The sequence below is a fragment of the Taudactylus pleione genome, unplaced genomic scaffold (assembly GCF_031769625.1).
Source record: "Taudactylus pleione unplaced genomic scaffold, aTauple2 ptg000080l, whole genome shotgun sequence".
NCBI classification, from domain to species: Eukaryota; Metazoa; Chordata; class Amphibia; order Anura; family Myobatrachidae; genus Taudactylus; species Taudactylus pleione.
Window position 1 is genome coordinate 10,125,325 of NW_028284482.1, and position 12,254 is coordinate 10,137,578.

General features: G+C 48.9%; 1 protein-coding gene across 2 annotated transcripts in view; it reads right to left on the reverse strand.

The window, feature by feature from the left end:
* Nucleotides 1–12,254, reverse strand: part of CCDC134 (coiled-coil domain containing 134) — a 50,111-nt gene that overhangs the window by 19,966 nt on the left and 17,891 nt on the right. For both annotated transcript variants that reach the window (XM_088468064.1, XM_088468063.1), the window contains one exon: nucleotides 8,356–8,467. In XM_088468064.1, coding sequence (XP_088324190.1) covers nucleotides 8,356–8,458 — 103 coding nt within the window. In that variant the 5' untranslated portion in view covers nucleotides 8,459–8,467. The remainder of the gene's footprint in view (nucleotides 1–8,355; nucleotides 8,468–12,254) is intronic.

Consider the following 12,254-nt stretch of genomic DNA (forward strand, 5'->3'; position numbering starts at 1 on the left):
TCAATTGTTCTGGGTGCTCATTAATTATAGTCCTCTTCACAACCTAATAGACCAGGTTTAGCCGTGTAAAACGGCAAAACCCATTCTAAAGTCCTGGTTAGGGCACCCTAACTGCGGATAGGGCGTCTTAACCGGTATACAATCGGGAAGCCGGCTGCCTTAATACCAGCAGCCGGCTTCCCGACTGTCATATCCCGGCGAGGGATGAAATGCCGAGTGTCTAGATGTAGACGCCTGACATTTCCCCGACACCGGGAGACCGGCACCTGGCATCCCAATCAAAGGGATGCCGGGCGCCACGAGCGGACAGCCACGGGGGGGGGGGAGGGTTAGGTTTAGGGCACCCGGGGGGCACCCCTCCCAGGAGGGTTAGGGTTAGGCTAGGGGGAGGGAGGGTTAGGGTTAGGCACCCCCTGGGGGGACTTAGGGTTAGGCATCCCCCCGGGGGACTTAGGGTTAGGCAGCGGGGAAGGGGGGGATTAGGGTTAGGCACTTGGGGGGGAGGTTAGGGTTAGGCACCCCTAAGGAGGGTTAGGGTTAGGGGGTTAGGTTAGAGAATACTTACCTTTCCACGATCGGGATTTCATACCGATTCCGTCCTAACCATGGGTTTGTCGCACATTTTTGCTTGCACTCTCATAAGGGTGCGAGAAGAAATGTTGGCGCCTGCGGCTATCGCGCTCAGACGGAGCAACAACTGAATTGTTCTGTATATGCAGTATGCAGAGCAAAGCAAAAATCTTCTAATCTCTTTTTCCTACAACAGTATATGGTCAATACAATGTGCAAGACATAAAAATCCAAAAAGGCACATATGCCTCTACAGTATGTGCAGGATGTCTGAATAAGATGAACCATTTGTGGTTCATCTTATTCAGTTGCATTATATGGTATGGGTGTAGAAGATTTAAATACGGATGGTTTTACTAATGAGATACAGTCAAAATGCCAACGGCTAGGAAGCAGTCTGACTAAATCCCAGCGTCTAAATGCCGACGCGGGACTAAAGATAGGCGGTGAAATCCCGTAGCCCGTCTATATCCAGATGCCGGAATCTACACCCAAATGAAGGGAAGCCGGGCACTGTTGGCGCTTAGCCACTGAGGGGGGGGGGGTTTAGGTTCAGAGACCATCAGGGGGGCTTAGGGTAGGGCATCATCACGAGAGGGTTAGGTTTAAGGGAGGGTTAGGGTTGGGCACACCTGGGGGGAGGTTTACAGTGCGGGCAGGGGGGTTAGATTTAAGCATCCCTGGGGGGAGGTTAGGGTTAGGCACCACTGAGGGAGGGTAAGGGTACTTACCAGCCCCAGTCGGGATCTTCAGCATTCGAGCTTGCGGCGTCAGGATTTAGTCAGACGGTTTCCTGGCCGTCGGCATTTCATACCCAACCCTTACTAATACCAAAGCTTCCTGCCAGCTATTATACTGGTTACTTAGAGTATAATATACAATTCTTGTTCTAAACTATAAAGCCCTTTATGACCTTGCCATATTTCTGCTCATCATTTATTAATACCACCTCCTACTTTCCAGATTTCACCTGTTTTACAACATGGCCAGGAAACACTCCTATTAATGGATGCCTATAAAATTCTTTATGCACGTTGGTCTTACCTTCACGTATTCATTACGTAACTCAACCATCTATCACTTGCCACATCTCTTCACATCATGTTTAACTCTTATCAAATATGTGATATTGCTCCTTTATCCCGCTACTCGTACTACATCATCTATGACTGACTGCTAAATGGTTACAAAAAACAAGAGATATGGTAAGAAATTACCTTTGTTATCTTTGTTTCTACGAAATCCATAGGGTCCACAGGGTGACCTTGGGGTATAGCTGGATCCTGGATCCTCGGGCACCACGGAGTTAAAGCTTTTAGCTGCTCCCAGGATGCACTTGGGTCCATACTCCTCTATACCCCGCCCCCGAGCCACAGGCACCTCAGTTGGTAAGCAGCCAAGGCCAGAGGAGGAGACGAAACAGAGAGAAGGAAGACTGGAACACACAAGAACCATACTCACAGAAATGGGAGACGGAAAACCGGTGACCAGTCACAGAGCCCATATGAAGCCAGGTGCATCAGGGCGGGTGCCCTGTGGACCCTATGGACTTCGTAGAAACAGATAACAAAAGGTAAGTTCTTACCATATCTCTTGTTTTCTACTTCAGGGACGATAGGGGTCCACAGGGTGACCTTGGGGATGTCCCAAAGCAGTCCAACTAAGGGCGGGGACGCTCCTTTGCTGATAGGAGAACCCGGCGCCCAAAGGATGCATCCTGAGAGGCAAAGGTGTCAAACGCATAGAACCTCAAAAAGGTCTGACTGGAAGACCAGGTGGCCGCCTTACACAGCTGAACAGCAGAGGCGCCACGGCTAGCAGCCCAAGAAGGGCCCACAGACCGAGGCTGGAACAGGTAAACCCTCCTGCATATAAGCCTCAATGATAACAGAACAAAGCCAACGGGCTAGAGTCTGTTTGTTGGCAGGCCAACCCCTCTTGTGAAAACCAAAGAGGATAAACAAAGAATCCGACTTCCTCACAGAACTAGTCCGGTCCACATAAACCTGGAGTGCACGGACAACGTCTAAGGAAGCCTCCCCAGCCGAAAGATCAGGCGAATGAAAGGCTGGTACAACAATTTCCTGATTAATGTGGAACCTGGAAACCACCTTAGGCAGGAAATCAGGAAGAGTGCGAAGCACCGCTCTGTCCTGATGAAAAACCAGAAAAGGGGGACGACAGGAAAGCGCCCCCAAATCCGAAACCCTCCTGGCAGAAGCAATTGCCAAGGGGAAAACAGTCTTAAAAGTTAGCCACTTGAGCTCCACTGACTCCAAGGGCACAAAAGGAGGACCCTGTAAGGCCCGAAGAACCACCGCCAAATCCCACGGGGCCACAGGTGGCACAAAGGGAGGCTGGATTCTTAAAACACCCTGGAAAAAGGTGTGTACATCCGGCATAGCAGCAATCCTGCGCTGGAACCACACCGACAGAGCAGACACGTGCACCTTCAGTGAGGAAAGACGTAATCCTAAATCCAAACCCGACTGAAGGAAAGCCAGAATATGTGAAACCCGGAACACCTGGGGATCATATTTTCTGGCCTCGCACCACTGAAAGTAAGTGTGCCACACTCTGTGGTAGATCCTCGCGGAAGCAGGCTTGCGCGCCCTCAGCATGGTGGTAATAACGGAGCTAGAAAAGCCCCGAGACCTCAGGACGGCTGTCTCAAGAGCCACGCCGTCAAAGATAGTCGACCCAGATCCGGGTGAAGACAGGGCCCCTGAGACAACAGGTCCCGCCGTTGAGGTAGGAGGTACGGAGCGTCGATGGACAGGCTCCGCAGATCGGAGTACCACGGCCTTCTGGGCCACGCTGGGGCCACCAGGATCAGTGTGCCTCCGTCCTGCTTGAACTTGCGCAGGACCCGAGGCAGCAGAGATATCGGAGTGAACAAGTAAGCCAGATGAAACAGCCATTTCACCGACAGCGCGTCTATCACACTTGCGCCTGCATCCCTTGTCCTTGACCCGTACACGGGCAGCTTGTGAGATTGTGACGGGATGTCAGGTCCAGCTCCGGCAGCCCCCACTTGTCCACGAGTAGTTGGAATACCTCCCGATGAAGCGACCATTCCCCGGGCTGCACGTCGTAACGGCTGAGGAAGTCTGCCTCCCAATTGAGGACTCCCGGGATGAAGACTGCCGAGAGAGCTGGAAGATAGCGCTCTGCCCAAGCCAGGACGTGGGACACCTCCGACATCGCAGCTCGACTGCGAGTCCCTCCCTGGTGATTGATGTACGCCACCGTGGTGGCGTTGTCTGACTGCACCTGAACGGCCCTTCCGTGAAGAGCGGTGCCGGATGACTGCAGGGCTCTGTACACTGCCCGCAGTTCCAGGATGTTGATGGGAAGAATCGCTTCCTCCGCCGACCAACGACCCTGAAGTGACAAGGAGCCTGTCACCGCCCCCCAACCCCGGAGACTGGCATCTGTCGTGAGCAGAACCCATTCTGGGATCCAAAAGGGGCGCCCCTCGAGGAGATGAGCCGTCTGTAGCCACCAGGCCAGGGACAGACGCACCTCCGAGGACAACACCAGCATCTGAGAGCGGATCCTGTGTGGCAATCCGTTCCATTCCGAAAGAATCAGCCTCTGCAGGGGCCTGGAATGGAACTGGGCAAACTCCACCATGTCGAATGCCGATACCATGGACCCCAAAACTCTCATCGCTGAGTGCACCGACACTCTGCCACTGCTCAGACAACTGTGAATCCGCAGCTGTAAGGAGGAGACCTTCTCTGGAGTCAGAAAAATCCGTTGCTGACGAGAGTCCAGCAGGGCCCCCAAATGAACCGTCCGCTGTGATGGGATGAGGGAGGACTTCTTCCAGTTGATCAACCACCCGTGCGCCTGTAGACAAGCGACCATCAGGTGGAAATGCTGGATCAGTACCTCCGGGTAGCTTGCCAGCAGGAGGAGGTCATCTAGATACGGTAGCAACCGTATCCCCTGGCTCCGAAGGTGAGCCGCCATGACCGCCATCACCTTGGTAAATACCCTTGGTGCCGTGGAGAGGCCAAAGGGTAGACCCCTGAATTGGTAGTGGTTGTGGAGAATAGCAAACCGCAGAAATCGCTGGTGAGAGTTGCTATAGGCACATGGAGGTAGGCGTCCTGGATATCCAGGGAGACCATATAATCCCCCGGTTCTATCGCCAGAATGATGGAACGCAAAGTTTCCATCCTGAATTTGGGAACCCTGAGAAACCTGTTCAGGGACTTCAAATTGAGGATGGGGCGATGAGAGCCATTGGGTTTCTGCACCAGAAACAGCGTACAGTAATACCCCATCCCACGTTGAGATTGTGGTACGGGTATAATGACCCCCGCCGTCAGCAAGGCCTCTATGGCTTCCTGAACCTGCAAGGCCTTGTTTTTTTCCTGAGAAGGACTCGTGCAAAAAAACTGGCGAGGCGGCCTGTGCCGAAAAGACAGGGCGTACCCCTGGGAGACCACTTCTCGCACCCAGGCATCCGTGGTGGTATTGTGCCAGCACTGGGCGAATTGAAGAAGTCGGCCTCCCACTCTGGGATCCCCCAGAGGGAGGCCCGTCCCATCATGCAGAAGGCTTATCTTCTTGCTTGGAAGAAGGGCGCCTAGCACTCCAAGGCTTGCTTCTTTGGCTTTGAAGCGGTCTTGGTTGCGGACTGCCTCGGGAAGGACTGACCCTTTGCCTTGCCATGAACCCGAAAGGAGCGAAAGGCCGAGCTTAGCAGGTGTCGTAGCTGAAGGGAGGAAGGCTGACTTGGATTTTGCCAGGGTATTTACTATTTTGTCCAGGTCCGGACCAAATAGTAACTCTCCATTAAAAGGTAAGGCCTTCAAGCCTTTCTTTGAATCAGCGTCTGCTCTCCAAGACCTCAACCACAAGGATCTGCGAGCAGACACTGCTGCCGCCGAAACCCTAGAGGTCAGCAGGCTAGCATCCAAAGATGCTTCTCCAATGTAGGAAGCGGCATCTCTCATCTGTCCTAACAACGCCCTCTGGACATCCGGAGCTTCATCCGTAAACGTATCCTCCAAGGCGTTGGCCCAACCCTCAATGGCCTTGGCCACCCAGGAGATGGCCATGGATGGCCAGGCTACGTCCCCTGAGAGAGAGTAAATAGACTTTAGACAAGTCTCCACTTTCCTGTCCGTAGGATCCTTCAGCGAGGATATAGACGGCAATGGCAAAGTAGCACTCCTGATGAGGCGTGTTACATGGGAATCGACCGCAGGCGGAGTTTCCCATTTCTTACAATGTGCCTCCGGAAACGGATAATTGGACGCCTACCGCTTCTTGGACAGTGTGGGAAAGCGCATCCACCCAGGGTGGAGGAGCTGCCACAGGAGCCTGAAACGGCACCGCAGCCTGCTGCGCCACAGGGGTGGACTGTATATACATTGGCAACCCCGCATAGGGACCAACAGGCTGAGACCCCGGGGGAGTCTGCAATAATTGTGGGACACCCGGGGAATGGGGGATGGTAGGCTGGGGTAACGCCCTAGTAGGGACGGCAGTCGGGACCGACAGACGGTCCGCGATGGAAACCAGCACCTGGGAAAACATCGCCCATGGTGGCTCCTGCGACATAGGAGGTTTAGACGTACCAGGGACCGCCTGGCACCGTCCGCACAGGCCGTCCTGTGACAAATCTTCCCTATCCACTCCTGCAGAACAGCGCCTGCAGGAGAACAATACCGGAGCCACGGAGTGCTCAATCTCCTCCTCAGACATGACAGACTATATAATTAAATATACAGTTATGACATAGGAAGAAAACGTGCGCACTCACCAGTGTGCTGGACAACAGCCCACAATATGGCCCTGTGTAGCACACCACTGTATGTGACGTACCTCACAAATACGTGATCTATATAAGTGAGGTCAGTAGAAACATCCTTCCCCCGCACACCTGTAGGGCTTGTAGGAGAAGGAAAGGGATAGGTATAGGCTGACAGTAAGTAGAAATAAGCACAGACAGGCAGCACTAGCAAAAGTCACATACCATGCAGGAAGATATACTCACTGCACCTTTCCTCTACAATCAACCTGCCCAGATTCAGTGTCTGGGAGGGCTATAGTGCTGTGTACACTGTCCTTTTGCAGGGGAGAGGTACACAGGGGGACCGGTCCGCGTGCTCCCTGAGAGTATCTGCGCTGCCACTGGAGAAAATGGCTGCTGGAGACCTCAGAGGAGGAGTGGCCGAGTATCTGCACCTCAGCGACGGCAGACTACTAGCTGAAAGGCGCGCTGAGCTGAGGGGAGGAGCCGTTAGACAGGGAAGGCTTCCTCCCCTGGCTAGCATATTAACCCCCGGGTTGCCGGCATCCCGCTTGCCGCGTTATTCACCCTGGTGGTCTAGCGGGGTATGCCTCCAAAGGAGGGGGAGCCCGCCGCCACCGCTAGCGCCCCCGGTCTGTCCCCTAGACCGGGGGCATGGGACTGCGTTTAAAAGGAACCCGCGCACCGCCGCTAATCAGCGGTGCGCGGCTTACCTTGATCTCCCCGGCGTCTCCGGCAGCAGTCCCGGGGGAAACCAGAGTCCGGCTAGTACAGACTCTGGCTTCCCCCGCCGCGATCCCCAGTTCAGTACTGGCGTCGCGGCGCCAGCAGGGAGAAGGAGCGGCAGCGTGGGCGTCTGTACAGACAGCCCATCGCTGCCGCTCTGGAGAAAAAAACTATAGTAAATTTAACTAAGTTAAAAAATAAAAAGCTTTAGGGGGCTGCTCCTACAGCCCCCCCCCCCCCCCCGCAGGGTGACCCGACTCCGGCCGGGCACCAGCTTAAACTGAGGTGCCTGTGGCTCGGGGGCGGGGTATGGAGGAGGATGGACCCAAGTGCATCCTGGGAGCAGCTAAAAGCTTTAACTCCGTGGTGCCCGAGGATCCAGCTATACCCCAAGGTCACACTGTGGACCCCTATGGACCCTGAAGTAGAAATACATTTGCATAAATAACCTTTTATTCTAAATCACAATTGCTAGTATGCATATGTGGGAAAGGAAGTGGTATGAAATACCGACAGACGGGATCCAGGCGGTCGGAATTCTGACAGGGTTAACATACCGACATTTGGTGGTCGGTATGCTAAGCCTACCCCTTCCATGGTGCCTGAACCTAACCTCCCCGTAGTGCCTAAACCTAACCTCCTCCCCTAGTGCCTAAACCTAACCTCCCCCCTAGTGCCTAAACCTAATCCTCCCCCCTCCGCACCCTAAACCTAACCCTCCCCCCTTAGTGCCTAACCCTAACCCTCCCCCCAAACCCATTACTTACCTTCAGCATCCCGGCAGTCGGGATGCTGGTGCCGGGATTCTGACCGGCATCGGTAATGTAAGTGTTCGCATACAGACCGCCGGGATGCAGAACGCATATCGTGGGAAACATTCAGGAACTTCTTTTGAGCATCACACCCCCAATGCAAATTGATTCTGAAATATTGGTCCTTAATGGCCACTAATGGAGGTTTATGAATATGGTATTTTGGCAGCATGTCCGTAAAAAAGTGAGGCTCAGTGCCAATAATATATCCACACCAAACAATTGTCAATATTGTTCTTTCCAAGAATGTGTCCAGCCTATACAGTATTTTTTTTCTTTTTGTAATTAATCGTTACATATCTCAGTCTAGAATTATCTAGGAGTAATTAATGCATCTCCAGCACTTCACACTTGAGAAAAAAATGTTGGCGGCCACCTCTGGTTGAAAGACGTTAATTTAATCTACCACTGAGGAGTAAGAACTAGAGCCTATACTACTCTATGAATAGAAAAATGTAAAGAGTAAAAGGATACAGATTTCAAATGCAGTGTCTTTTTTCTGCTTGTTGGTGTCAGAACAATTCCCCAAGGACAGCAGTGTAAACAGTAGAACACTCAATACTTGGAAAGCATCCATTCCAGAGTCCTGCAAGACAAAGCAAAATACACGCAGTGGTTATAAAGGGAGAGAAGCTTCAGAAATTCAGAACCTGCCTGATGAAACAAAGATCTCATTTAATTCAGAGCTAAATTTGCTCATTTAATTGAATGTATGCCAAACTCCAAAATGTAGCCACCACCCCCATACAGAACATCAACAGTAACTATGAAATCAACTTTAACCAACCTCAAATAAAAATGCACTATTTTATAGTCAGCTTCTTTTATAGTCAGCTTCGGCCTTACAGGGATGAGCACACGGTCTCCATGCTGTATGCACTGCTAGGCTCACATACAATTGGTTCCTAATCCTGCAACTCCATAGCACTCCTGGGGCTTCTCTACTTCATTTATAAAGTGTGATAGCACATTATGGTGCTTGACCTCAAAAATTTGTTTTGCTGCGACCTTATACAGTAGTTGGAAATTAATATGTAAGGGACCATTAAACCTAAAAAACAAATTGACGTATTTAACCCATTAACAACCACGGGTAATATATACTTTATTCAGCAACATACAGTCATAATTTTGCTGTGTGGTGATTAAATGGAGAACAATTTGTGTACAACTGTATGTACCCCAGTAAATCTCACATTGTGTTTTACAGGAATAAAAGGGCCCTCTATGGGCAGGATAGTGAAGTAAACAGCTGCTTTAATTTAAAAGCATTATACAGGTAAAAAAGAAATAGACTTTTCCATGGCATTTTGGACACTACGATCAAACCAGCAACATTTTGAAAGAACAACTGAAAAGTATTCAGCTAGATATAGCTAATATAGGTCTACTTTAGTATAATGGAGTTCTATCGGAGTGTTTATTAAGCACACTGTGGATTTGTTCTTGAAACCTAACATCAGCATAGTGTCTTTTCGGTTTGTTTTTAACATGCAATGGGCCTAATACTGAGTTTAAATGCACTGGCATCTAAAATGCAGAAGTAAAATGCATTACGAAAAGAAAAAAAAACAGGACTTGCGTTTATATTCACACAAATAGGACTCTGCATAATATGTTAAACACATATGAACTACATAAATTCTTATATATTATACATGCATAATCTTCTCCCTTGTCACTGCTAATGCAGATAAAGGAGCAGGAGAAAACTATCCTAGAATAAATGATATTGTGTTTGGTATGGTCAGCATGAGGGTGTTTAGTCATTTGGAGAGTGAATGATATGAAGGGATAGACTTTTATACATTTCATTATCCAAGCTCACATTTGGTCGATCACTCTGTGGTTTAGATTTAATTCTGCTTGATGTGCTGCCAAACAGGATGTGATGTTCGGCTGCTCACATATTTGCATATTACAGTAGGCTCAATATCGCAAGTTTCCCTCTATGGAATATGAGAATAAGCTTGTAATGTTTATGGTATCAATGTTCGGTTTTGGAACAGCATACTGCAGCCGCAGTGGCAGAACTGAATCGGCCCCCAAGTGTCGAGAGGTGGGAATGTACATATCCTACAGCAGCATGCTGAAACTTTTAGTTATGCAGCACCGGAAAAGCCAATAATCGCAGCATTTAGGCATTAAAAAGTTTGAAGAGGAGAGATTTTTATTTTATTTTTTTCACTGCATTCACTAACAAAGTGATTACAGAATTATGGTAGATAAGATGTGAGTGCGCGTTTTGCACCTGTGGTAACTGCAATCACTACAGCTTGAACAGCTGTAACATTATAGATCACTGACTACTGACCCGCCCCAACAGTATGTTCCCCGGTGATGGGCAACATGTGACTCTAGATCCGCATGCAACCCATTGAACCTCTATACCCCGCATCACCTGCTTGCTTTGTTGTCATAATGTTTTCTCCCGCTTACTAAAATGCGTGTTTGGTATATTATGTCGAGATTCAGAATGCCGACATAGATGTTAGGTCTACATGGTGTTAGTGTTAGAACCCTACCCGCAGCATAACCCCAACGACTATGTTGTTATGTTGAATGTCTACTGTGGACAATTTTTTTTTTTAATTTGTATTTTTATTTATTTTCAATTACATTTTACAGAGGAATAATGACATTGTGAAATAAATCTAACAATCAAAGACAAGAAATAGAATTCCAAAATGATATCTCTCACATACAGCAAGAACAAAAACAAATATTGAAATCATGAAAAATGCTAGATAAAAAAAAGAAACACACTTTATAATAGAAGATGTCAAAATTGTTAAATAACTATAAATAAAAATAAAAAAAAGAGGGGGAGGAAAAAGGGAGAGGGTGAACTTGCCCGATGTTAAATAGAAAAATAAAGATTGGGTTTGAGTAGAAATAGAAATAACAAAGCTCTAACCATTTATTTAATTTGGAGCGAAAAGTCCGTGCTGGACTTTTTGCTCGACATCGGAGCAGTCTCCAATTGCAGCTCAGCACACGCTGTGTGCTGGGCTGCTGTGAGGGGGGGGAGTGGCGCCGGACCCGGGCCCCCACCGGGCCCTTCAGGAAGCCCGGGCAATCTGTACCCGCTCCCCCCCCTCTCGGCGCCACTGATCACTATGGGTGCCCCCATTTTTGCCTGCTTTAGGAAATCGGGGTTTGGAATAGCCGCGGCAGTGTATAAATGCGGCATTGAAGAAGAGGTGAAGAATAGCACTTAGATTTTTTATTTAAAAAAAAAAACTATTTCCTTCAAATTTGGGGTAGATGAAAATTGGTGCAAGCATATTTTTAAGTCCCTAAAGTTATTTTTCAGAATTCTTAAAAAATGCACCTGCCGCTACTACCCACATTCTGTAAAACACCTGCCGCATACTTGGGAACCCCTCTAGAATTAATTTCGGTACTTTAGAAGTTTGTCCCCCATTTTTTTTTATCACCCCAAAATTAAAACCGTAATTTTTGGGGGAGTCCCGATTTATTTATTTTTTAAAAATTTTTTTAGGGGACATTCCCAGGGGTGCAGGCTATTTTTTTAAGCCTGCACCCCTAAACCCCAATTCTGCGCTTTTTTACGCCATTTAAAACATGGTGAAAAGTTATCCCCGCACCGGCGAAAAATCTTTGTAATTGAATACGGGGATAATTGAAACATGCGAAAATGACATCATCGGCGATAATTTATAGCTGATTCCAACTTTTCGCAGCCAAATTGAATTCTGCTCATAGGCCCATATTCAATTTGAGGTCCAGACTTTTCGCTTCCTTCGCCTGTTTTCCAGGCGGAAAAGTATCGCGCGTGTGCCCGCTATTCCCCGTATTCAATTTCAAAGTAGGCAAAAATGGGAACCGGCGAAACTTGGATCGGCAAAAAAAAACGGGAATTTTTGGGAAATCATCCTAGGACCCCCTAAAGATGTCCAGACATGGGGGATCACTATGGGTCCCCCCGTTTTTGCCTGCTGAAGGAAGTCAGGTTTTTAAATAGCCGCGGCAGGTGCATAAATGCGGCTATGAAAAAGTGGTGAAGAATAGTACTTAGGTTATTTTGGGGGGGAAAATAACTATGGGGGTAGGTGCGCTCTTCCTGCTAGTAGTGGTGATGGTGATGACTCGTGTGTGTTTGTGAGTGGTGTTAATTAGAATGTTTCTTCTGGTGGTGGTGATGTTTTGGGAGTGAGGAGGGTGTGATTGGGTATGGAGTGTAGTTTGGAGTAATGTGAAAAGGGGAATGGAATAGGATCAAAATGAGGCCAGCGAGATACAGTAATTTGGGGCAAAATCTTTTATTGAGTAGTCACAATGCTGCTCTGTTAAGATCCCGGGTAGGTGGGTGGAGTTCAGTGATGAGTGGTGATGAGACTGGGGAGGTA